The sequence below is a fragment of the Toxotes jaculatrix genome, chromosome 15 (genome assembly GCF_017976425.1).
Source record: "Toxotes jaculatrix isolate fToxJac2 chromosome 15, fToxJac2.pri, whole genome shotgun sequence".
Classification (NCBI taxonomy): domain Eukaryota; kingdom Metazoa; phylum Chordata; class Actinopteri; family Toxotidae; genus Toxotes; species Toxotes jaculatrix.
Window position 1 is genome coordinate 9,987,442 of NC_054408.1, and position 27,636 is coordinate 10,015,077.

Here is a 27,636-nt window from a genome sequence, read left to right on the forward strand (position 1 = left end):
GACGCGTAGAATGACAAAGACGTCAGAGGTAAAAGACACATCACCTAGTCCGCACAACTGACCAGATGTAAATAGCCACATACCACTTGGACACATACACACAGATACACAAACACAAACATACACACACACACTACATGGACAACATGTATATACCAAAACAATATCTTTTATTTGTAGTCCATCACCACAGCCCTGGTAGGCTATTCTGCACCAAAGCCAATGGAGAAACACATGACAAGCTTATACAATAGAGAAAAGAGAGGAAGTCAACTGGATGGTAAGCAGTACGTGTTTACATTTCTGTGTGTCTCACTCTGGACACCACACCTGCCTTACTAAAGTCTTACCAGATCTACCTAGCTCTAGTTCTATAATACCTGGCATACCTGCTGTGGCATTTGGCCACTCCTGTCCCATTCTGCTGACCATTGGGGGTTTATTGCTGTGGGAATGATTATTACCCAGAGTCAACAAGAGAGTCAAAACAAAACAGGAACACAACAGGAACAAGAAGAACACACATAGCACATCTGGGTATTAGCAGTATTATTCACGCTGGCGAAAGTTGAGTCCTGAGAGTTTTGGAGCACCAAGTCAAATATCCTCCACAAGTTGAAATGGACTGGAGATTATCATTGTGCTGCAAAGCTGCCAGGATTCTCACACTATTTGTTGCTCTCAATGGTAAAAATAGAGAAAGAAGACGCTTTCTGCAGACGGTCCATGTTTGTGCTTTTTTAATAATACTATTATCTTAATGAGGTCATAGTTTGGTTTGTTATACACTGGAGTTACAAAGGAAATTAAAATAGACTAAAATTCGAATAGCCCACCAATGGTAAACAGTACAGTATTTTTAGGGGGCATTCCTCCCCCAATGAAAGTTGGGTAAGAGGAGTTGAGAGGTCACTGATAGAATGCCTATACATACAGACACATACATACATACCACACAAACATACAGTCTGTCAAGCACGCATACACACTCTCACATGTATATACTGTACAGAAACAGTCAAAACAATGGAGCGAGAGACAAGATGGAGTTCCACTAAAGTCTTCACAAAGCACAAATTCTTCTTATTCCTTTCTCTTGTTCCATACCACTTTCATGACAAATTTGTTTGTTTTTTTTTTAATTTGAAAAAAGTAGACATATACTGTAGCATCTCCACGCTGACTTTTAGTTAGGTTGATTCCTCTTTGACGATGAAGTCATCTTTATAGTCAGATAATCAAAAAACACAAGAACAGTTTTGCGAAATTGATGCACAACAATCCCATACATTCTGAAGTTCATGAGTCAAAATTAAATGTTCTTGTGGCAAAAGTACTCCAATCTGGGCCTGTCTGAGTTTCCCTTGGAATAGTTCCTGCAGGACATTACTGTTTCGTATTATACTTCCTTTATTTGAGTCCATCAGAGTTTTCTGAACACTCTCTAAACGGCACGATCTTTAATCCATCCATGAATTTTGTCCAAGAACATTCTAGATACAAGGTTCCTGTTGGATTAGAACATTCCAGGGCCCGGACTGAATCCCATGTCCATGTCACGTGGCCTCATCTGACCCCCCATCATCATTGTCTGCTGTGGGGGGCCGCCCATGCCCTGCAGTGACATCATCATGTTAGGTGAGCCGCCAGGGCCTGGGTGGGCCAATTGTCTCCCCTGCATCATCCCTCCAGGACCCCCAGGGGACATCATCCGGTGCTGGGGGCCCATCATGCCTTGGCCCATGAATCCTGGTGGCCGCATTGAGTTGTGACCAGGGTTGCCCATTGGCATGTCTTGGGGGCCCATTCCCCCACCAGGGCCCCCTGGCATCCCACCCATCCCCTGCATGGACATTCCCATCCTCGGCGGGCCGTCACCCATCATGCCTTGCATGGGGAAGCCAGAGGGGTGTGGTGGTTTTGCCCCAGGGTTGTCTCCTCCACCGCGGGGGAAGTAAGACAGAGTCTGGCTGGGCTTCTCTGATGGGATTATTCTGGACAGGTCAAACTCGGGAATGCCGGATGCTCCTGGCCGCATCACCTCATGAAGGTCAGCATCACTGAATCCACCTTGCATGTTGTTGAACTCTGGCCCTCCAGGGGTATTGGGCTTGCACATACCCCCATCACCCCCTCCCCCATGAGGCATGTTCCCCATCCGTCCCCCCATAGGTCCTCCTTCTCCCTGGAAGCCCATGGGATGGCCAGGGAAACCTTGAGGACCAGGACCGTTGTGTGGGGAGAAGGGGCCTTGCTGGGAAGGGGACTGGGTGAGGGGGTATCCCTGGCTTCGGTGAGGATAGCCCATGCGTCCCTGGGGCATCATTTGAGGGTTTGCCATACCAGGGTCTTGTGGATTTGGTGGTATCATCATGCCATGAGGCATCATGCCTGGGCCCATATTAGGGGCATTGGGAGAGGGCATCTGTGGGGGCATGCCATGGGAGAGGGGCTGGGATCCCATTGGATTCATACCCAGGGGACTGAGGGCAGGCATGGGTCCGGTGTTTCCAGGTCCCATCATACGTGGATTGCCTTGGTGGTTCATTGCCATACCTGTATGTGTAAGAGATGAAAAATACAGATCACATGTTCAGAAGCATATCAAAGGAAGATTCATATAAATAAATTAATATATCTGATATCTCACCATTATTGTTCACTGAAGGCAAGTTAGGGGAGCGAGCTGGAGGCGAATCGTCATCAGAGCTGGCAACAGTCTTTATGGCATCATGGTAGAGTGGGGTGGAGCTGGGCATTGCAAACTTCGACATGCGTGACATCATGATGGAAAGAGGGTTCTGAGATAGTGTTGGCTCAGGGGGTATGGTGTATGGACTGCCAGACGGAACGTTACCTGGGAGGGACATGGAACCAGATGGAGCCCCTGATGAAGGAGGGGCTGAGGGAGGACCGTTACCACCTAGAGGACGATTTTATGAGAAAGAGATGACATAACGAGGAGATGATAAAATTCAGCAGTCAAGACTTTTCGTTCTCTGGCATTGTTTCTATCTCCGATGATGTTGTCAATAATGATACCCCTTGCAGTATGTGTTACTTAACCCACAGGGTTATGGGCAAGTGGCCACAAGAGGGAGCCACTGGACCATAACCCACTCAACCCCACCCCTCATACAGACTCATATAGACTCCAAATCTATTTTAGTTTCACTGTTCACTTTTGTAGACATTTTCCAAAGGATTAAAAAATATATATTTTTTATTATATATATTATATATATTTATAATATATATTCTTTAAGTAATCACTGAAACCAAACCAAATGTTTGACCAAAATAAAAAAAAAAATAAAAATAAAAAATTCCCAAAAGCTACTGAATGAAATAAATAAAAATAAATAAATATAAGCTGCAACAAAATTGAAAATCATAGACAGAGATGTTGATAAAAACAGAAAAGGGAGGAAAGCTTGTTTTACCTTGCTCCATATTCCCCATCATGTTTGGTGATGTGATACTGAGGGGAGGCTTGCCACCCTGAGGTGGTACCCCAGGACTCTGCATGGGTGGTTTTGGTGAGGAAGCCCATCCTGGAGAGGGGTTAGGAAGAGAAGGAGACCTCATATGAACAGGAGAGGCACCTGCTGATCCCATCATGGAGTGAGGGGACTTCATTGGTGCTGAAGCTGGTGGAGCTGGAGGGGCATTGGGGCCTGTGGGGCCAGTGAGCATGCCAGCCAGCTGGGACGGTGTCTGAGGGGATTTAAGGTTTCCCGAGGGAGAGCCCATCATGGGGGACTGCACTTGCCTCAGAGGTGGGGACTTAAGTGGGTTGACACTGGGAGAGTTCCCCCCTCCTGCTTGGACATTCAGATCTGCTGGCTTCCGGCCCCTCTGACCTTGTGAAGGGCCACCAGTAGAGGGGAGGTGGTTAATACGACCATTACCTCCTGTTGGTGTAGATCTGTGCTCTGGACCAAAGGCTTGGTCTGCATGTGGACCTCTCATTCCTCCAGGACCCCCTGTGAAGGACCGCCCAGGCCCCATAGGAAAGTCTCCTGGCTGTGTCTGCTCAGGGAAGACAGGACCCTGCATGGGCCTGCCTTGTGGACCCATGTTTTCCATTGGAGGTCCTCCACCTCCTCTCATTCTCATCATCTCGTCTGGACTCATATTCATGGGAGGCTCTCGTAGTTTGGAAGGGTGCATATGAGGTCCTGGCCCAGGGCCAGGACCCATGCCAAACTCAGGCCCCATTTCCCTGCCCCCCATTCCCTGAAGCCTAGATGATGGACTCATAGGACCATCACCGGGCATTCTGGGAAACATACCCATGCCATTACCGGGTTCCATTCCACCTCTTTGATGCCCCATCATCCTTTGCATGTCCATCATCATCCCAGGAGGGAGGCCCTTCTCTCCACCCATTCCTTGGTGGAACATTGCCTCTTGGACTGACTGAGGATTCGGGAAACGCTCACCACGACCCCCTGGACCAGCAAACATTCCCCCAGGTCCTCCAGGGAAACCTCGTGCATCTCCCATCCGGGGGGGCATGTCGTCAGGCCAGCCCATTCCAGGCCTTGGTGGACCCTCCATTTCAGGATTCATCATGCCCGAGAAGCCAGGCATCCTCTGCATATGTGGGGGCATACCTCTGGGGCCAGGGCCCATGCCCATACGTTCCTGGTAGTGCTCTGGTGGACCACCTGGTCCTCCCCACATCTCTCCTGGGCCCATCTGGTAGGGAGGCGGGGGCCCTCGCATCATGCCACGTGGACCATGGGGGTGCATCATCATATCTGGAGGAAGTGGCCGGTGTTGCATCTCTTGTTTCTTTCTCTTCTCTTCATAAAACTCCTGCTGTAACTTCAACCAAGCCACCTGTTCTGGGGTCATCTGGTCTCCTTCTCCACAGCCCCCTGGACCCCCCATATGTGGACCCATTTCATCTTGTGGAAATGGGGGCATGTCCCTGGGACCATGATGTGGGCCAAAGGGTGGACCCTGCGGACGAGGGCCTCCTGGCCCACCTGGTGGTCCGAGGCTCTGCGACTGTGCCATCATAGCCTGTAGGGGCCCCTGTTCAGGCCTCCTGGGTGCACCTTCAGGGACTCCATCATGAGGTCCGCCATGGGACTGTGGCGGCCCAGCTGGTGGGGCATCACGGTCATCAGGGAAAAGCATGCGCTGGATATCTCGCAGGGTCTGCAGGGAGCGTTGCCGATGCTCCAGCTGTTCTTGGGACAGACCCTCTGTGTTGGCCTCCATGCTCAACAGCTCTTGTGCCAGCTGCTGCTGCTGTTGCTGCTGCTGGGGTGTCAGACCTGCTCCACCAGAGCCTCCACCCTGCCCTCCTTCACCTGATGTTGGAGGGTTGAGGCCTGCCTCAGGTTGGGTGACAGGGGCCTGGTCAACTGGAGCTGCAGTGTTGCCGGGGCTACTGCCAGGAAGATTTTTGGATTCCATGCCTGCAGCGGATGACCCTTCCTGTGAAAGAACACCAGATTGGCTCCCTTGGTTTGAAGGCTGGGGGGGTGTTGGCTCTGCCATGCCAGGTAAGGACGGCTTGGATCCAGGCTGGTGGCTCTGATCTTGGGCATGGGATGGGGGCTGCTGGGGAGGCTTGGAGTCATTTCGGAGGGCGCTTGCTGCATTGTTCTGTAACAGGGAGGGACAGAAATAGGATTAAGTTGTGACACTCTCATGTGATGTTGGCATAAGCTTATGTGTGAAATAAAAAAAAAGCCTCTTTGTGTCTTTACCAGGAGGAGGTGAGCTTTGTCCTTGCTGTTGGAGATGTTTTTCATGTGGAAGGCAATGATATTTTCTGTATGACCAGTTAGAACTGCATCAGCTGCCCTGAGGACAAGAAGGCAGACAGTCACATATCAGTCATCAGACACAATAAGTATACATGTGTGTGTGCATGTGTGCGTGTCTGTGTGCCTGCACGCACACATACGGTGGGCCCAGATGAATGAGTACTACATGGGACCATGAAGGTAATCTCAAGGTCAACAGACTAGGCAAACTATTGCACACACACACCTTCCCCAAGCATCCACATCTTTGATCTCTAATTCCCAAAAGAGAGTGTTAATCTAAGCCAAGTGTATGCTCCCACTGAGAAACACACATGCTTGTGCAGATACACAAAATGGATTTAGGCTATAACTGGGAAAGTTGGGGCAAGGAAGAAAAGAGATGGGAAGCAAGTATCTTAGTGCCACACACACAAACATCTGCAACAAACATCAAAGACAACAACATCCACTGCTGACAGGGGCATAGAGGTATACTTCAGGCAATTGACATTGTTAGTAATTCCATTTAATTCTGAACTGCAATTCCACAAAGGGTTTCTCTGTGGGTGTATGTTTTGCATATACGGTCTACATACTGAGATGATGATTTAATTAGCCTGTCTAAACACATTAATATTTATAACTTGTAGAGATAAAGTTTAACTGTAAATACTAATCATTAATCATAATTAAATAACAATGTAAAAATATCAATTTCCCATTCTGGAAAGTGGTCTCATACTTTTGGATCTCACTGTATATGCACTACAAGTTGAGGATTTGGGTGTCAAATTATGGCTGAGCTACAATAGTTTGAAGATACTACCCACAAAAGATACAAATTGTGATTCTCAGCTTCCTTACTTGTTAGCCATCTCCGTGGTGAAGACATAAACGAGTTTTGAGCCTGGTTTCTGGCCACTAGCAGGTTCTGTTGTGGAGCCCTGGCCTCCCAGTGTATTGTGGGAGGGTGTGGAGGAGCGACTGAGTCCAGCATTGGAGGTAGAATGTGTGACTGAGTCCTGGGGCTTCACATCACTGGAGTTACAGTCTACAGGTAGACAACAGGAAAAATCATGGCTTTAGGACCAGCACAGGCTTATGGGCAATGCAGTTCTACTGAGGAGCTGTCATAAGTCAAGCTAATCAGTGGAGGGACTGCTACGCATGCTTGGTTGAACACGTTAACACACTTACTGAAGAATCCTTTGTCATCTTCGTCACTTTCTCCCCCAGAGCACCAGTCAGCTCCACTGTACGGCTGCCTCCTCTCTGCCACACACATCCTCTTCACCCTGCTACTGTCTGTACGGACACACACACAGCCATCATTGGGCTTGGGTTTATCACTGTGAGACACAATGAGGGACTACAAGTAGATTTTGCACGATTTCCAACTGTTGCCTTCTCTGGACAGCTTGTGTTGTACAGTACACCCAAGAGAAAACAACTAACTATATGTAGGGCACTTTTTTTATGTGATGCAGCGGTGCACGATAAAAGGGACACAACAAACCAAACATGGGCTGCAATTAGGAAATATCTCTGCTTTTCTTTCCTCCATTAATCAGGGCTGAATACATTTGATAAACGGCCTCTACAGTAAATTATATGTGTATAACCACCAGATGAATAGGAACAATTACAACATAAGCACTACAGAGATGACAATAATCAAGTACTGTAGCTATTCTTTCTATACAGAGCAGTTCAAAACATTTCATTACAAACAGATATAACCTTCAGTAACAAAGTATGAAAGCACAGCTACTAATTACTCTCCTAAAAACATCATAACACATCATGCACCTTGCCCCCCTACCTTCAGTTCAACTATTTTAGCACGAATAAAAAACATTTAAAACAGCCTCTGAGATGTAAATTCATGCTGCCAAAATTCAAGGCTGACTGATTTAAGGCACTTGACAAGGACTATTTGACAATTTCTGACCACAGCTACTAGCTGGGTATTAGATAGTCTGACAATAATGAGTGGCTATGGTGGTTCTCACCTTTTTCTTCACTTGTGGGTGTGCCGCTTTCTGGCTGTTCAAACGACTCCACTGAGGTGCTTCTCTCCCTTTTGACTTTAACCTTGGAGCTTGGGCCAGAGGTCAGGCCCTGGCCATTCTTCAGCCCCATGCCCCCTGCCACATTCTGAGCCCCTTTAGTGCCCAGGGTCTTGGGATCACAGGGTGAGGGCTGTGATTGGCTGCCAGTGCTCCCTGGTTTCCCCTGATTGGGCATTTTAGAGTCCATCTGGGCGGCAGTGGAGGGGGACATGACGGGAGGTGATCGTACCATGGCCTCCGTCTTAGGTTTAGGGCTGACAGACAAAGGACAGAGAAAAATATCACAGGAAAAACTTAATACATTTACAGTGTGCATTAAGAGAAAAACAAAAGACAGTTTCTGATTTATTAAAACAGTGTTAAATGACTGATATTACAAATCTGAATATAATTGTCCATTTAAACCGTTTGAGCCTCTGACATTCAGTGCACTTCCAAAATGTTATGTTTTGTCTTCCGACATATATTTGTGACCTTGTTTCCACTTATGAAACCCACACAACACGGGGGAAATGGGGCATATCAAGCAAAAAGCCTGGGGCTTGAAGTTACGTTACCCAGTAATCATGCTCTGGAACTGGGCACAAGCCAGACGAGGGGAGGGGTACGTACTCCGGCACCTGGCTATCCATGAAGTCTGACATCCCTCAGCTACCCACTATAATGTGTACTTTTAATAAACAACGTGGTATCTAGGAGAAGTGGTAGGGAGAAGACCAAAAGGAAAATGCTATTGTTCTTTTTGTCCTCTTTTTTTTTTTGTTGCAGCTACTACACACAATGTCATTATGACATCCAACAGTTGGCAGAGATGTCTATGAACATAAGATTAGGTTACAAGTATTGGGAATTCAATGCACACAGTTAAAACTGAAGGAAGAGACTGCAGAGACACAGGCCATCTACAAATTACTGCTGCTTACTAGTTATGAGAGCAGTTCAGTTCAGGCAAGCAGGACACATCCAACTGGCAGAAAACTCCCTTACCACACCCTAATCTCTTTCTCTGTCTCTCTCTCTCTTCCTCATACACACACACACTCTTGTACAAGTAGTATGAAACAAATGCCAACATGTCCAAAAAGCACAGCCGCAGCCTAGAACACTGTATGTACATACACACAGACACACAGCTAGTAGAAAAAGAAGGCAAAGCCAGAATTTTGGCAGTCCAGACAGCCGTTTCCCGAGGCTCCAGAACCATGAGTCAGCAGGGAAAACTTCCAAGCACAGTGTACTCCCTGACCCTAGAACAGCTCTGGATCACACATCAAGACCTTTCAGGTAAAATAACGGAGCAGAGAGGCTGATCTTAGATCTGCATTACACCCGACCTACACTTGCTTTATAAAACACTCAAGTAATGCCAAGGTGACAGGCTCAGGTTTGTGTCCATTTAATCACATTGCCAAGACTCAGTTTCACTACTCATCGCAAACCATGTACACACACACTCGTTAAGCTAGATGGTTGACACTAACACCTTAAAACAAGCAGGTCTCAGGCTTGGCCCTTTGTGTGCGGAGATTACACCCTCGCCTCAAATTTACAGGGGCTTCCACCAAGTTGTCTGACCCCCCCCACCCCGCAAATTAAAAGCATGCACGTTAGGTAATATAAAGCCTGCCACTGACCAAACCACTGGCCTTAGAAATGGTTGCTGGCTGTATTTGAATAGTTGGGATGGGTAAAACTTCCCCACAGGGATTAATAAAATATGACAAAAAAAATGCTGTATAAGGGCTGTGGTTGAAGTTTTCTGTAAACTTGCTCCTGATCAGCTTTTTCAAAATTCAAAACTCAGCACATTATGCACCTTGCAACTGGTAAGATATGAGCGTTTTCCCAACACACACTGATTACTGCAACAAATCATATCAGCCAAAGACTTCTTAAATTGGCATGTGTACTTTGTTGAACTGCGTAAGAGCTTTTATTTATTTTATTTATTTTTTACAGAAAATGGGCACACAGTTTTTTAAGTGGCCTCGGGGTTTCCAACTTCAGAGCGAGACCTGGTTATTTAAGTTCATTCTGTTTTGAATAGAGGGTCGAGTGTTTCTATTTCTCTCTTCTGTTAATAAACACTGTCAGCTAATGTTTATTCATTTTTGATCTTGTGTGATGAATTTTTTTTAATTACCTGAAACAGGTTTATGTACTGGACAGAAGCTTGTGCTTCTCCAATTAAGTCTGTTTATATGTTACTGATGTAGAACAATGCAATTAAGTGGTTCAGTCATCAGTTGTTAGCCGTACATAACAACAATGAAGGATAAAAACTTGATTTAGTGTCACTCACTGGTGATAACCAGCGCATAATGCAAGGGAAATTTTTACTTCTGCTTGGTGTGCAGTTAAAAATGCTGTCCAGCTGTTCACAGACAATATGGACTAAATGCACCTTTTTTAAATCAACATTCAGATCACTGTTTGGCTAATTAGGCCGTTAAAACAATCATTGGGATCTCACCATGCATACACACACAAGCTTTATAACTGTATCACTGCATTAGACCCACATGTTTTCACCTCACCTCTGTGTGTTGGTGGACGGGGAGTTCTTTAGCCTATTGGAGTGCATTGATGGGGTTCCCAGGACTACAGAACAGGGTGAAGTGATGAGCTGGTGTGGACTGCCTGTGTGCGTGAGCGGCGCTTTTGCTCGCACGTTCCTTGAGCCAGGAACAGGATTCCCGATGTTCGAGAGGTTTCCCCGACCGTCCTTGGCCTCCTCTCTCTCTTTCTTCCCTCGCTCCTTCTTGCTGAAATGTGTCGCTGCTGTACCTGCCGCCGCTGGCCTCTCCTCTTGGACCTCCAACATTCTCTCTATGTCCTTGTCTGTGTGTGTGTGTGTGTGTATGTGTGTGTGTGTGTATGTGTATGTGTGTGTGTGTGTGTGTGTGTGTGTGTGTGTGTGTGAGAGAAGGTGTTTAAAAACAGTAACAATAGTCCAGGAGTCTTTTCTTGTGTGGCGTGTATTTATGAAACTCCCCCCAAGGGGGCTTTCAACGGCCCTTGGGCACACTGTTGAGAGAAAAGAGGGGGGAAAAAAGAACAGTTAACAAAACTGGGGACTACGGTCTGACCAAACTTAAAGCAACACTCCACCCAAAGCCTTTTTGGTATAACTCCACCAGTGTAGGCTTGAAAGGTGGCACAGTTGTTAATAATGAAATAAAAAAACTTGACACTTGAATGGGGCACAGCCATTGTTTATGTTATTGGTGAGATCTGCTTTTCAGTGTCAACAGCTAACAGCAAAACGTAAACGTAAACGTGTATTTTGGCAAAAATACCTGAAGCATAGTAAGAATCGGCCAGTTTACAGCAGCCACCTTTCAACCCAACTGAATCTTTGACGGAGCTTATTGCAGATATGTCATATCAGCTAACAATAAGACGAGAAACAAAAAAAGATATTTATGAATGAGGTCAATTAGAAACAGTGGCACCATTTCATAGTTTGTCCACCAGAGAGCACTGACAAGTTTATTTTTCAACTGCAAAATGTCCCATTCAGTAAATATCAAAAAACAGTAAATATTATTTAAAAATGGAATCTAAGGTATTCAAACATTTTTGTTTACATTATGAGTTCATGTAAAAAACACTATTGGCTGATATCATTATCATATTATTATTGGATTTTAACCTCTCACACATCAAAATTGGTACTGGTACAAAAAAAAAAATCCATCAAGTTAGTTCTGGGTTAGGTGGGGTATCATCAGCTACAAATACCAGTGCTACGCTGTAAGTTTTGTGGTGGTGGTTGGTCCAAACCAACCAACCGCTGTGTGTTGCTGTTTGTGTGTGTTTTGGTGAGTGAGCATGAGAATTGCATGAGAATCCTGTTTGAGAGAGCAGCCCAGTCAGTCAGATTACATTGTCATCCTGAAAATATTTAGGAGCTCTTCCAAAACACTCAACATTGTAACTGGCTCCAGAGTTCCCCTGGGGAGAGGGAGGTGGAGTGTTTGGGGGGTTTCGGGGAGCGGGTGGGGGGAGGGAGGGGGATGGGGGGTGTCACTGGGAACCAGACAAATACACCAACTCCTGCTACAGCAGCAACACTCTCGTCTCACTGGTCTACAGTAGAAGTGATTTACAACTCTCAGGGCCACAGATCACTACTGCTCACGAGCAGAAGCTGGCTTCTATACAAGAACAGAGAGGGGAAAAGAACAGAGGAGCCTTGTGTATCCAAATTACACTGATTAGACTAACCTTTAACTATAACAAACACACACTGTTACACGAGTGGAAGATGTAGTGGGCTGATTATTGATCGCTGAACTAGTGATTTGGCTGCATATTTATTTACAACAGAACTGACTAACTGAAAAAAAATCTCCTTTCTAAGTGGAATGACATGTTTCTATTTTACTATACAACATGCTTTTATATATATATAACTGTGAAAAGAAGAGCTTCATGAACTTAAACTTCACACAAGAGCTTCTGCTCAAGCTACAGATTTTTCTTAGTGCAGAGTTTAGATTATGGGAAGTAAGATAATGTATGAGGGAGGTTGAAATGAAAGATGCGAGATGCAGTCCGATTTTGCTGTTGACTGTTATTTGCTCTTCAAAGTGAAGCGCTGGCTTGTGTAAGTGCCAGAGAGCCGCTCTGAACCAAAACACTGTCAATAACAGTACGCAAGATTTTAAGCTTTTGCCAAACACAGGGAAACAAAAATGGACAGTGTGGACAAAGCTTCTAACTCCTTATAAAACACATTTGAGAAGTGAGGATTAAGTGGCACACAGACATTATAATCTTAAATACACTTTTATCACATTAATTTTGGGGGAGCTTTTGTCCAAAGATAGGGCGCATGATATGTTTGAAATGAACTAGTTCATACGTGCCATGCAACACTAAAGACAAAAGTTTTCATAGCTGTTCCGAATGGCCACACTCAAAGGTGGGATGAAGAAGCGAGGACAGATGAGCCCTGACTGAGACATGGCAGGGATGACTGTCCAGAGACACCAGCAGAATCAACCGGAAAATCTGTTCAGTTTGCTGAACCTTCTTTGCTCTATGCCAAAGTCCCAGCCTCCCAGCTAATTCAACCCTATCATGTATGGCCTAAAGGGGTGTTATCTAAACCTAAACCCTAATCCTACACAAATGCGTGTGCTGCGAGTATGCGCATGCACTCAGAAACTAACAGCAGGACCTGTCAATCACCTGTTCCCTCCAATCGCACGCTAATGAGACACTAATTGGGTACCTTGCTGATATGACTGTCATAAGGAATGCACCGACACACATACAAACACATCAGGCGTGCACGCTGCAGCCAGCTGTACGCACACACAACAAAGCGTCGCAGAGTTATTCACAGAGATTTCTTTCTCCATCTCCAATAAAGACGCTGAACTGTCGATCACAGCACACGCGAGGAGCTGCAGTGCATTCAAGTTAATGGGAAAACAGTATAATGAGGCTCTAAAATTGAGCTTTTTGCCTCTGATATAAATATGAGGTTCCACATGAAAAGAGGGCAGAAAATAGTTCAATTCAATTAGATTTGGGTTTTCCAATGCGGGTGGCACTAAAAGGGAGCATTTCATTTCATGCTTATGTAACAGTCATCGTACGCTGGCTCAGTGCAGTGTAGAGAGTAGACCCTTCCCAGCTACGTCACCCAAATTCCTCTGAGGGGGAGATGGGAGGATTTATGCCAGTGTAGTATCCACTGATATATTCCACTGGTAAGGAGTGGGATCAACAAGAGAAAAACCTTGACCTCTGCTTCCAACCTAGTCTACTAGATTAGATTTTTTTTTAAATGCAACAGAGCTACAAAGACATTATTTTAAAAAAAGGGAGGGGGGGGCAGCAAGTGCAAACACACACACGCACACCATTTTTCTTCCCTCATCTCAGCCCTGCTGTTGGCTGCAAAAAGGGCCTGCTGATGTTTCAGTCTTATTTATGCAAATCCCATTTTGCAGTTCAGTCACAAAGGAGTATTGCTCTCTCTTTCTCGCTCTCTAGCTCCCCTACCCGCTCTCTGCTCGTCTGCTCGGGCCTCCATCTCAAGAATTTCTTTAGCCCATTATTTGTTTAGGGCTGTATCAGAAACATTATTTCCACCTCTCCTTCCAGTTTTCTGCAAGAATATACAACAACTCACCAGCATCAGTAAGGAGCCGTGCAGTCTGAAGAAGCTGCAGCCAACTCTCTCAAACAGAAAAGATTTACACAAGGGCACAACTTACATGTACCCAATATTCATTCAAATCAAATCACCATGTTTGAAGTCTCAAATCAAAGCCTTGCAACAGAAACCCAATGAAAGAGGATTTTATAATCTGACAGGTCTGAGGTAGCCTTCTAGTCTCAAATTCTACCTCAAATTCCTCTTCTGAAAATGCAACACTAAGAGAACGGGTCATTTTTAACACTGAAATCCTCTGTTCCCTTACAAAGGCTGAGTAATAAATACAAAATCTTGAGGCAAGCTGAGAAACTTTTGTTGAGAAGAAGCCACAGGTGGTAATTATGGGATAAAGGCACATTGAAATTCCATACTTTTCACAAATCCCCTTGAGCGAATGCTTTAACACCATCATCAGTGTCTTGAGAGCAAGTGTAACGGGGCCAAAAGCTGGAAACGGTAGTCACATCTTCCTGTGAGGTACTGCTGTGCGTGTGTTCACTTCTTGTTTTACTCTTGTGATATGAATTATGAATTTTAACTGATGAGGGCCTGAGGACTGAAGCACTGAAATTAAAGTGGGGACAAATGATCGACAGTGTGCAGGAGTTTTTTTTTATCTGATTCATCTGCACACTACCGCTCAAAGGTTTTAGTACACCTCCTTTTTCCAGCTGTTACTCAAACTTAGTCACAGTGTAATCTGAAATGAAAACATAGAACAAATAAATGATAAAGATTTTTAAAAAGAAATCATGGAAGCTTAAATCCTAAATTTAATCAAAAGTTTTGACTTATTCAGCAGCTGAACACACTTGTGGAGCTTCTAGAATGGAAATCAGATATTGCCCAGAGAGTTCATTGAAACACTGCTGCACAAGTTCCCACAGACATGTTGCACTTGTAGACTGCTCTGCTTTCACGTTCTGCCCAGTTCATTCCAAACCAGCTCGATGGGGTTCAGGTATAGAGAATGTGCTGGTCTTCCACCATGTGAAGCCACCATCTGGTTCTTTTCTTCTAATGTTGTGGGTCATTATCTTGCTGTAGAATGAAGCTCTGACCAACCAGTCTGTCTTCCACTGTTACTTGCGTTTTTCTCACCATTCTGATAGCAATATGCAGAACTACTTCCTGCAGTACAGTACTCTCCTAATAATACATCAGTGGGTGTAGTAAAACTTACAAAACGAAACGCACCTATTCTTCATCCTTAAGTAACAAAGACTAGCATTAAATGTACAACTGTTAAAACTATACCAATACTGCAAACTTACAATAGGTTAAATTTGAGCTGGGACACAACTATTCTTTTCATTATTAATTAATCTGCCAATTATTTTTTCAATTAATCGATTATTCATGGTCTATAAAATGTCAGACAGCAGTGAAAGGTTTCTCACAGCCTGAGGTGTTCTATTAATTTAGTTTGTTTTGTTCAAAATGTTTAAAACCCATGAATATTCAGTTTATTATCATATATGACTAATAACCATCAAATCCTCATATCTGAGACGCTAGAACCAGGAAACTGGTTTGGGATTTTCTCAAAAAACACTATAATGGTTGTTAAAATAGCTGTCAATTATTTTCTGTCAATCGGCTGATTAATCAACTAATCTTTACAACTCTAAATTTCAGTCGTGTAATCACTGAAACACTAATATGATCACATATTTATTCTGCAGTATCAAATCTAAAAAGCACCTCCACATAGCAGGTTTCCTTATGCAACTTAAACAACAACAATTCCTACACATACATGTCTGGCTAACTAACTAACTGCAGACAGAACAACAACTTTACTCAAAAAACAAAAAACAAAAACAAGACTTGCACTGCCCTCCAAGAAAATATATATCTGCTGGTCATCTCATAGCACCCTGGCTGAGGAAGCACCTGCATGCTCACCTGTTGAGGTAACTTCCTGAGAGAAATGTCCCAACGGGCCACACCCTGCAGATAGCACTCATGACTCGCCTGGCACACACAGAATGTGAGGAATGCTGAGTGTCACTAAAGATAGAGCTGTGACGCCACAGACGTAACATTTGACATAATACATCTACTGTGACAGGAAGGGCACTAGTATGACTGAGCTCTTGTTTCTACTGAAACCGAGCTGCGCAAATATTTACAACGAACATTCAAACCTTTCCGCATTCTCCGAACTCTTAACTGCTCCCAAAATACAATAGCTACATATCTCCGTCCTTCTCCACCCAGGTTCTTGTCTCTGTTCACTGAAGTCTGTGTAAATCTTTCCCTCTCACTCTGTTACCCCCAGTCTCAGCTGTCTCTCCGCTGGTTGGACTGTCCTGCATTTCTACAACAAGCCTCACCACTCCACCCTCGTGAGTTCATCCTTTCCTCTGGTTGGCAGACGATGCCCCTCCATCCCCAGGGAGGCGACATGTGTGTAATGTCACATTTTGTCATATCATATCGTGGTGACAGAAGCCTTGCCGTGTCCATCACAATGATGGAAGAGGCAATGAGAACAGGAAGATGGGAAAGGGGTGTGATACAGATATACCCGTAGGAGGAGGGGGGTTTATTACACAAGTAGATCTCTTCACAGTGAGTATGTGTGAGTGTCTGTGTCTGAGACACACGCACGCGCAGACACAAACACACATAGACTCACACACACGCAGCTGACTCACTAGTGACACATCTGCTGGCGTAGCCTGGGCACGGTGCCATGTGTGGCGGCCAGCTCCAGCAGCAGGACTGGCACTCAGCACTCCCGCCTGCTCTGATCTCCGTCTCACACACTTCACCCTGCACTTCCATCTCTGTCCATCTGCCCTCTGTCTCTGCATCTCTGGCTAAGTGGGTGTGTCTTGCTTACACACACACACACACACACACACACACACACACACACACACACCTTTCCACTCAATACCAGACAAAGAAACTGGGTAACTCGTAACAATGTGCCATTATTTCTCTGACACAACAAGAGTGGGTGCAAATTAGGGGTGTGCCACTATCAACTGCTTACAGTAGGATAACTCTGGCCAAAAATATCATGGTAAAAAGTATTTCATGACATTTCACACTTTCCTGAAATACTGTACAGTACAGTTACAATTCTCCCACGCCACATTGTACTTTAGATATTAGATGTGAAGCATGAACATTAACATTGGGGGTAAACGCTTACAAGCAGACAGTTGACGAGAAGTTACTTTAAATTCAGCAAACTCCGTTTGTCTCCGTCTTTGTCTCTGTGTGTTATACTTTCTTTTGGGTGTTGACAGTTTTAATGACACCAGTAAACATACACAACATGAAATCATGACAGACAATAGCACAGTTGCACTGGGCTCTTATAAGCCACTCACACTGCCCACACCTCTGCCACTAGAAACATGCAACAAGTAAGTTATTGGTCTCACTCTCCTCTGCTAGTAGGGGCAGAGCGAACAGTGGCGACAAACTCCTACTCAGTGTGCACCATCCTGAGGCAGTAAGATATCTTTTTCCTCGCCAGGCACATAAAATCCTACTCTTTTGCTTGACATCACAACTTAGCACCCACAAACTGGTTGCATTTCAGTAGGTTAATTAGGAAACATTAGAAAAGCAAGCCATGATACAGTAGCTACAGCTAGATAGGAAAAGGATGCTGCTTCACTGTCCTACTGTGAAGCAGCAGGTTTTCCTACCTGTAACTGACCGGCAGAAAGCAGAGGTCGCCATGGGCCAACTCAGACACTAATAGGCGAGACCATGTTGTGCCAGGTCCAAATTATACATATTCTCCCAGGTCTGGGTAGGGTCTTGGGCCTATGAATGAATATGACGAATACACAAATGGATTCTAGCAAATTTGCCATCATCTCTGATTGTGGGATGTGTGACACTGCAGAGGAAAATTTGTTTTCTTGAGGTGAGAGAAAACTGAAGCACAGGGGAAAATTATAATTATATATCGCTACTGTTTTGGACTACGACTGCTTGTTAATTGGTGGCACATCATGCTGCACAACCAATTAACTGTTGGTGGTCTCTGTTTGGGCCTGTTTAGATGAACCATGTTTTGAATCCAGTCTTAATTATCCTCCGGTCTATTTCAGACCTGGGTCTGAACTGTTCAGATCCCTTTTGGATTGGGCTAAATAAGGCAGGAGTGCTGTGTTGTGTTAATAGTGCCCACCGTAATAAACGGTACAGTGATATTATCAGTATACAGTAAAACACACTCCTCGTGCAAATGCATACATATATGCAAAGTATGCAAAGTTTTTGCATACAGTAGGTTTCACTCATTTGTGGATCAAATGACAAGCCAAACACAGACACCATTTGCTTAAGAGAAACTCTGCTGCCCTCTCTGCAGACCCCTTCTTTCCTGCCTTCCCTTGACCGTGCTCTCTGGTCCGTGACTCCCTCCTTCCATCCAGACAGTCGCTCCCACACTCGGGCCACATTCCTCCCTTGCTCATGCTGGGAGGACGTCTCCCTGTGGCCAAAAGCATTGTGGGAAATCCCAACTGCCAGGCCCTTCAGAGGCCATGCAGCCCACTGAGGGAAAGTGTACGGGAGACTGGTGTTAATCGCTTGCCGGTCAACAGGCTCTTTTCGCAAGCCGCATACCAATATATTACCCACGCGCCACAAGCAAAAAAACTAAGACAAGTGTCATTAATGTCTTGATACTGAACCTCACAACAAACATCACAGAAACACTACATATCCACATTTCAAGCCGCTGTCAATGCAACCCACGCTGTGCAAAACCTAGAGCAGTTAGAATATTAGGCAGGAAAGGAATTAAATGTTAAGATGTTCTTTTTGTACATTAAAAATCACTAAGCAACAGAAACAACTGGCTTCGTAACCTGTCAGACCATGTGACACAGCTCAGGCATCTCTACTGACCTGGCATAACAACAGACAAACACAAATATATTTAACTCAGAGCAGAACACTGTAGTATACAATACACGTGTCAACTTCTCTCTGCTATCAAACAACAAAATTAGCACCCTGGAGAGAATATGAGCCAGATTGCGTCCCTGAATTACCCCAGTTTGCACTGGTGTGTCATTTCCATGGAATTTTAAACACACTGGCTAAGACCTGCCCAATTAAATATACAGGCACTGAGCACTATACACACACATACTCATACGATTGCACATAGAACTATCCACATGCGGCAGTACTTAGCTGTCCTAATAATGTCCAAGATGCACTGAAAACTGCGCTACTTTATGGCATCTACTGTTCCCATGAGTCAGAGTTGCGTGCATTTCTGTGTGCGCCTCTTTTAGGTTACTCTGAAACTATGAATGCTTCACAACCAGACATTTTGACCATGCTAATAGCCCCAGGATAATGTGCTGAAAGCATACAGCATATTCCCCATGTAACCCAGGCAAAAATGCAGTCTGCCACTTAATCCTGATACCAATTAATCCCAATGTTGGAGACAATGAACTTCCTCCCTTACTCTTAACACCTTATCTTTTCAGGAAAGAAGAGACGATAATGTTGTTACACACCCTACTGTCACACCTCAGTATGGTTTTATAGCTATAGTAGCTGCTCTCAAATGACTCTAGAATTTGTATTTATTACACTGTATGTTTGAGGCATATAATTTTCTTTTTTCACTACATTCAAGGGGGAAGAACTGATCAATCGAAGCAAAAAACAAAAAACGTTCAACTCCTTTGTTTATGACGATATGCAGCCACTCAAATTACTATATAGTGAGAAAAAATGAGTTTGTGTGGCACAATTTTTAAAAATGAAGTGATCTTTATAAGATTACAGTGACTTCCACACAAAAACAGTGGCAACGGCACATCCAACTCAGTACCGGAACTAAACACTGTAGAAGCAGAAAGGAAGGAACCTGTTGATTTGCCCTTCCTACAGACTTCAGACACATGCCAGTTCTGTATGACACAATTTTGACAAAACGCCTCCTCTTTTCATGCATCACTCTTCATCAAAAGGAGCGATATACTGCTTGTATCTGATTTCACTCATTCCCAAACCACTAACAATATGCAAAAATAAATTTAGCTAATTTTGGCTATTTATGTGGGGTGACAGCAAGACTAGCAATGGGAGTAGCCATCTTGAAATAAAGCTTTAAGCTGGAATAACAGGAGGTTTTTCCATTTTTCCCCAATTTTCAATGACACTGGGCTATTAACAAGCAAAGCTCTGTCTCCAAAGTTTCAAACTGAACCTCTCCTGAACTCTAGTTAAAAAGCATAAAAGTTCATATTTAAGAGACAGTGTACAAAAAATAGGGCTCCAATTAATAATTATTTTCACTATTGGTTAATCCACCTTCTATTTTCTCAATTAATAAATCATTAGGTCAATAGACTGTCAGAGAATTCATTAAATGCCTAATTGCAAAATACAAAGATATTTAGTTTATTATCACATTAGACAAAGAAGCAAACCTCTAATGAAGCTTTTTTTCTCTCAACTATGTTTGACACCTACCCTTGTCTATATCCTGCTGCTGCTGTATTGATGCAAATTTCACCCTGTGGGATTAATAAAGTTCATCTTATCTTAAACTAGGCACGCTACAGTATTGCTTTAAAATTACTTAAAACAATTAACATTTTAGCTACTCGTTGATTAGTAGACTACTAATAATTTCAGCTCTACAATCAATATTCAGCTCTATAAAGCTTTTCTAATTTTTTCACAAAACCAATATAAAAGATGACAGAAGTTGTTCTACAAAGCGCTGATACATACACACCATCACCGATTTAACATACCAGAGGCTTCCTCTCATTTATGCTGACATTTTAGTCAAAGAACACTTTATAATGAAGATTTGACACAGCTGATTGATGCTTATCACTGGCTCATAAAATTAGCAGACTGATATCAAATTAAAAACAGGCCCTTTGAATTGTGTCACATGCCCCAAGTTTTATGGTAAACTGACAAAGTGGAGAATATCAAGAATTTCATTTTCTTCCTTTTGGAAAACCACATGGACAAAAATAAATCAATGAAAACAGAAAACATAAAGATTCCAGGAGGTGTAGTGGCCAAAATGTGGTAGAGGGATACAGATTTTTCTTGAGAGCCATCCAGTGTTTGCATCTAGTTTAGTGGCTTTTGAAAACCTTAAAAAAATGTGGTATTCTCTTTAAACCATTTCTGGTTAACATTGTGCCGTGGTGCTGTGTTAAACTAGGCTATTTTGTAACAACTGACTGGAGAGGATCTCAGCCGAGCTGGCGGCTTTCAGCACAAACGGTTGAGCTGACTGCAGGTCACAGCGGCCCCCAGGTTCCACCTGAGAGCAGCTCTGTTTGCGAGGACCCCTCCCCTCAGAGCAGGAGGAGCAGCCCGTCTGTGCCATAACTGTCAATCACAGCGGAGGAACATGAAAGCAGATTGATAGGTACATTCTGACTCAGCCAGACATATCCCAGAGGATCCTGAATGGGCAACAATCCCACCACAGATCAACACATATAAGACCAAGACCTCCTACACTAAAAAGAGATGAAATGCAGCTATTAGAAATACAAATTCATATCCATAACTGTAACTGTTTGGAAAGACACACTAGGACTTAATACTCCGAGCTGCCGCCCAAAAGTCCTAAAAGATTTGTTTTGACATTATGTCCTCCTATCATTTTCTTTACAATGTTTTTAAGTGATGACTGCTCTAAAACGCTCAGCACATAAACTGATCAAATGAATAAACAGACTAAACAATCTTTTGTCATTTGATCCATTTAAAGCACTTAACATTAGTTTTGGTTTTCAGTAACTGGTGTTGTGCTCCTACAAACAGCAGAGCCTTATTTATTGAGCACTCCACTGAACACATTTGTTGTATTATTCTAATAACACCATGTGATTATCCATCCGTCTATGTCTTATACTTTAGTGTATTATTGTCTCCCATTTTATCTTGTTACGGGTCCTAATTTGCTTCTGCCACGTGAAGCACTTTGTGACATAACCAGTATTAAATATGGATCAGTCACATTAGGCAAATAAAGTCACTATAGGCACATTTCTGATCCGATGTATCAGATCATATCGCTATTTATTTCTAATGACAAGGAAAGAATGACAAGTGTCCACTATGTCTGCTAGTGGGGAACATTCCAGAAATGTGTGCTTATTTAATAATCTTAATTTTAACCCTCATCTGCTATCAAATTCTACACTCTTACTTTGTTTTGTTAAATCTTCATCGTTTATAAGCCGAGTTTTCTATCAAACCATTGCATCATGGAAGCTGGTAACAAATGACTTTAAATTATTTCTTTTTTTTTTTCTTGTTTTTTCAAAAACTGCAAAATATTCTCTATGGATAAAATTTTCAATTAAATCTTTTTTAGGGTATTACACTAACCTGTTTTCATGTTCTGCGGGGGATGTCAAAATAGTGTATACGTAACTGTACATCACGATTTTATGTCCAGTTGTTCAGTAATGTTTAAGAGTTTTAATTCCCCTGAAGGCCCCAGTAGTGGCAGATCAAGCACTTGGATTACATCTTTATTGCACTGTAGCAATAACTCAACACCACTTAAACTCCCAAACAAGTTGCATGCAACCTTGCAGACCTACAATGGTAGTTCAAGGCACAAAATTGCACAAATACACGTTAAAAAACCAAGTAGTATTTTTCCTGCTCCCTGGGGAACACTACATAATTACTGTACTTTGGAGGACCGATTATTTTAAGAGTCATTCGGGGGACAAAATAAATTCCTTAATGAATTGTGAATGGATCTCTTAATCTGAACACCAGGTAAATGGAAAATAGCTGTTTCATTAATGTAAATACTTAGGTTAGGTGCAAACAATCACAAAAGATATTGAAAGGAGCCTACAGAGTAAAAATAAACATTTCAAGCAACAACAACAACAACAACAAAAAAAAATACTTGGGTCTAATCTACTTTATGAATGGGAGGGGGGAGCCCCCCTGCCACCCACTACACAGGCGATGAGACAAAACGCCCCTCCAACACATCCCTCCGTGTCATACACAACACAAGCCCTGAGCGTTTTAATTAGAAAACCCATGAAGCAAACAAATGCACAGAAACATGAGAGGCCAATACACAGAGGAGAAAATAAATCCTTTGCCGCTTTACATCAATATCCATTTCCCTGCATCCTTCACCTCACTGTGGTTTTTGGTTAACACACTTCGGATTAGATAGCAGATAAATAAACAGTGTGCACAGCGTTCTCAGGAAGAGCGCCCTGACCCTGTTGTGTCCTCAGCATGTGCAGATCTGAGAATAAGACCAAACGCTGCACTGATAGTCCAGAGCAGTGCGGCTCTGAGGTTCTATCCCTCAAGCCCATATCCTGAGCATCAACATAACAGGATAACCACTCCACAATTCAAGGCCTCTCTCATCAAAGTGTAGCTATCAATGTAGGCACCTCCATAGATAAATGTCAAATAGATAGTGACCGATGTTAGGAAGAGCCTGCGCCTGGCTTGTTACTGTTGCATCATAGCAGTGTTAAGCTATCATGTTATGGCACTGGTTTGTCTTTGAGTGCAATAAAGGAGTGTTTACTGCCATGTTTGATATTGTAACCAAAGTTGAAAATGCATGAAATGCTAGTGAGTAGAAGCTGGAAAACACGCACGTCTCATTCTTTCTCATTTGATTTTTTTTTTTTTATTCCTAGGCAGGAAGAAAACAAATACTTAACTGATACACCATGGCAGTGGCATTTTCCATCATCTCTGACAAGTATAGCGTCACATGACTGGTAATTTTTTAATATATAAAATGGGATGCATTGTGGAAATTTTTAAGGCCACTGTAAGGTGCATACATTTTTTATATATAGTGAGTAGGGAGATATATTAGACAGCCCATAAGTTCCTGCAATATGATATGATACCTCCTTCTTGCATTTCTACAGTTATACTTACAGAGAAGTAATGCAAAGAAAGAAATGAGGATGACCAAAATGTATTTACTTGCAGTGTGTCTTGGATGTATGCGTGAAACAAATTGTGTGATAAAGTGTGAAACAAAAAAAAAAAGAGAGAGAGAGCCAGAGCTGAGCTGGGTTACCTCAGAAGCCCCCCTGCCCTTTCAGCAGGGCCTCATATGGAGAACCAGGCCTCAGGTCCCCTGGGCACTGATGTCTGCTCTCCACTCGACTCCTCCCAGTCAGCCACGGAGGCTGTGCAGGAACCTGGCCCACTCACGACACCCTACAGCCACAAGTCATTCACACCTGGAACAGAGGGAGAGAACTTTGCTCATAGGGTGAAACAAAAACAAGCAAATGGCAAGAAAAAGCACTCAGTCGCTCGTGTTGACAAGACCAACATGTAGCAAACACATAACCAGTGCAAAGCTTAGGTCATTAGGGGGTACAGTAACAGTGTACACTCGCTTTTTTTTTAAAACCCAGACACTCATTTATACTTCAGTTATCGACCAATGTGCACATAAGGGACTACAAGACAGCATATGATACTCTATCAAGAGCGTCCTTGTTTCTTTGCATCCTAGAGGACTTCCTCTCTCCTCTAATTATCAACTGTGGGAGCTGAAAACCTTTTTTAGAAGTCGACAATGCAAAGAAAATAAGGTAAAAAACTAGTGAGTATTCAAAGGATAAATATGAATCAGTCTCAAGACTATGCAACAGATGCACGTTCATGGCAGACAGCAGTGTTGCCTAGCAATTGAAGAGACCAGAGTCCTGTAACAGGAAGGTCTGCAGTTCAGTCTCAGCAACTGGCATGTGTGCCTTCAAAACTGTCTTTGGACAAGATGGTGAACCCCTACCTGCTAACCCAGAAGTGGCTCTCAAAAACAGAATCCGCTAAAGGACTAAAATGCAAAGTGCAACAAAGCACAAAAGCTGCTGAGATTTTCTCTTTACACTTATGGGGGAGACAACATAGCATCAAGCCAATATAATGGTGGGCACACATTCATTGTAAATTTGATGAGCCCTTGCAAAATGTAAAAAGAAGCTAAACAAATTACTTAGGACCAATTGTCAAATAACCCCATGAAAGGCAACAAGACCAGACTTAATTCATTAGGGGAGTAAATTCATAAAATTCCCAGGTATCAGATGTCTTTTACTAAACATTTTTTACACTGTAGGACCTGTGGATTTTTTTCCACTCACAAGTCAAGTTTCACAAGATTGCTAAAACTAAAAGACTGGACACATTCTTTGCCATGTTTAGCTCTTTGGTCTTGCCAAGGTAGCACAGCACAATGCCACACAAGTTTCTCACAAACGGGCCTACTCGAGGAAGTCGTCCTAAAATATACACAGACATCTACAAAGCTAAAACTCTGCAAATAAACGTAAAGCACTCAACAACTACAGAGACTAGACTTCCCCCCTGAAATCTCAGCGCCTCACTGGACAACTCTTGGCGGACAAAGTAATTCCATGGCGCTTGAAACTCCAGGAACTTTTTTTTTTTCTTTTTCCTAAAAGAAGTTGTTCCTGTTTCGCCAGAGAACTGGGGGGGAAGGGAGGACTTCAGCACTTGCATTCATGGAGCCTCGGCCAGCGCAAACAAAGTCTTCCCCGAAGAGGGAGGCACTGGACGGCGGCTAAGAGCGAGAACAACGACGTCGGTCACAAGCACACACAAAAAAAAACCACACAGAAAATGTGAAAATTTAAGGCTTTGTCTCTCGATAAAAAAAAAAAAACAATCCAGGCCCTCCTCAGGCAAACGTTCATTTTCAAGTTCTGCTAGCTCCGTTAACAATGTAACAATTAAATCGCTCGGCAGATGATAGGGCTGGCCGACACAATCAGCAGCCGAGGCCTATAATCTCGCTACGCGTTTATAAATCATATCAAGCTCATTTTTAATAAAGGAAATACAATACCGACGGTGTGGTACTCCCGAAGAATGCAGAACATGCATGCTGCATTGTATCCTTTTTTCATTTTCACGAAGCACGGGCGGTCCTCCAGTATAATGGGGTAAAAACCAATATTTCTCCGCGGGTTTTACACCATGCCGAAAACATCGTGAATAATCCGCTTTTGTTGCGCTGGAAAAAATCGGCGTTTACGGTTGAAAGGGCGCTCACTGTCTGCCAGGCCAGACACGACGTGGGTTTGCTAGCCAGCCTTCGGGGACAGAGGCAGAGAAGAACGGATACCGGAGTGAGATGTCCCCGGGAGGAGGACCCGCGTGTGCCCGTTGCCAGGAGGCGAGCTGTGGTACCGACACTTTCCACCTGGATTTGAAAAAAAAAACAGCACTCACCTGGAATGTTAGCTTAATTTCCGTTTTCCTCAAACGACGGATATATACCGCACACCTATCAAATCACAACATTATCACGGTAACATTATAAAATAGAAATGTGTCTCCCCCCTTTCGCCCGAGCTTTCCAGTGGTCCTACTCCATTACATCCCAGTTAAGATTTCCTGTCGTCTCCCCCCCCCCCCTCCGTTTCAGCGCGATGGTTTAGCCCGAATTCTAAGTAGCAATTCTAGGTCAGGTCTGTGTGCCAGTGAGAACGTTACTGTCGGACAGCCGAGAGACGGCAAGAGTCCTCAGCCGTGTGGCACGGCAAACATATATATATATATATATATATATATATATATGCTTATATAAAAGCACCCCTCAACTGTGGTTTAAAATTCACCTGCTTTTATTTTGGTGACACTGAACTTCGCCATTTGAAAGAACTCGGGAGTAGTTAAGCACCAAACTTGTGGAAGTTTTTCACAGGATACTGTTACACGTCGGTATCAGTCATGGATGGATCACCGAACCGGCCTACCGGGAACAGGCCCAGGGGTCTGAGAGGTCGGGGAGGGGGGGGGGGGGGGGGGGGCTGGGCCAATATTTATTGTTTGAAAGTAATAGAGCTAAGATATAAGACACAAAATGACCTAAAAAAAAAAAAAAAAAAAAGATGCTGAACTATCTCATAGAGAGGTAAAGAGGCACAAAACAACCACAAGGAGACACAAAATGACTACAAAGAGACACTAAGAAGAGACAGAAAACAACTAGAGAGAGATGAAAAATGATCACATAGGGACTCAAAATGACTACAGAGATGCAAAACAATCTCAGAGGAATGCAAAGCAATCTTTAAGACTCAAAAGGACCACAAAGAGACATAAAGGGACGCAAAAAGATGATAGAGAAATGCAAAACAATCACAGAGACTCAAAACGACCATAAAGAGACAAAATGACTGCAAAGATGTCACTAAGGGATGGGGGTCCTTTTACCTATCTTGTGCCCAGGGGCCCATTTTCATATAATCCATTCTTATTATCAGTCCAATCATTTTAAAACAGCATTACAGGTGTTAAGAGCTGGGTAGTTGGTTTATTAATTAGTCAGCTGATTATTTTGATCATCAGTTAGTCATTTGAAGTAATCTTCAGCCAAAAACACCAGTTATCTCTAGTTCCAGCTTCTTTGTGACATAAAGAAAACTAGCTTGGTTGCAAATTATGGTTCAATATACAACTTTCACATGCACAATTACACCAAGAATAGACTTTTCAGTGACGTAAGAGACATTTCCAGCAGTTACACTTTTCAAATTAAAATTATGTTTGTATGAATTTGTAACAAGGTCATTGAGCT

At 43.4% G+C, this 27,636-nt stretch overlaps 1 protein-coding gene across 3 annotated transcripts; it reads right to left on the reverse strand.

The window, feature by feature from the left end:
• Window positions 1–166: 166 nt before the first annotated feature.
• Window positions 167–26,423, reverse strand: bcl9 (BCL9 transcription coactivator). 3 transcript variants are annotated; one of them, XM_041057252.1, is made up of 10 exons: window positions 26,286–26,423; window positions 24,097–24,262; window positions 10,381–10,870; window positions 7,784–8,097; window positions 6,969–7,076; window positions 6,636–6,822; window positions 5,730–5,826; window positions 3,444–5,625; window positions 2,651–2,923; window positions 167–2,556 (listed from the first exon to the last, which is right to left on the reverse strand). In XM_041057252.1, the coding sequence occupies exons 3-10, from the start codon at window positions 10,665–10,667 to the stop codon at window positions 1,517–1,519; spliced, it is 4,488 nt and encodes a 1,495-aa protein (XP_040913186.1). In that variant the 5' UTR covers window positions 10,668–10,870; window positions 24,097–24,262; window positions 26,286–26,423; the 3' UTR covers window positions 167–1,516. The 3 variants fall into 3 exon arrangements, with proteins under 3 accessions (XP_040913186.1, XP_040913188.1, XP_040913187.1); XM_041057254.1 differs by lacking the exon at window positions 26,286–26,423 and adding an exon at window positions 25,904–26,163; XM_041057253.1 differs by lacking the exon at window positions 26,286–26,423 and adding an exon at window positions 25,900–26,163.
• Window positions 26,424–27,636: the final 1,213 nt, after the last annotated feature.

Bases quoted from the DNA above. Each gene is read 5' to 3' on its own strand.
- bcl9 (XM_041057252.1), bottom strand. From the start codon at position 10,667: ATGTTGGAGGTCCAAGAGGAGAGGCCAGCGGCGGCAGGTACAGCAGCG. The intron at 8,098-10,380 runs GTGAGGTGAAAA...TTTGTCTGTCAG, and splicing joins CCGTCCACCAACACACAGAG to CCCTAAACCTAAGACGGAGG. The intron at 2,557-2,650 runs GTGAGATATCAG...TTACACATACAG, and splicing joins GCCTTCAGTGAACAATAATG to GTATGGCAATGAACCACCAA.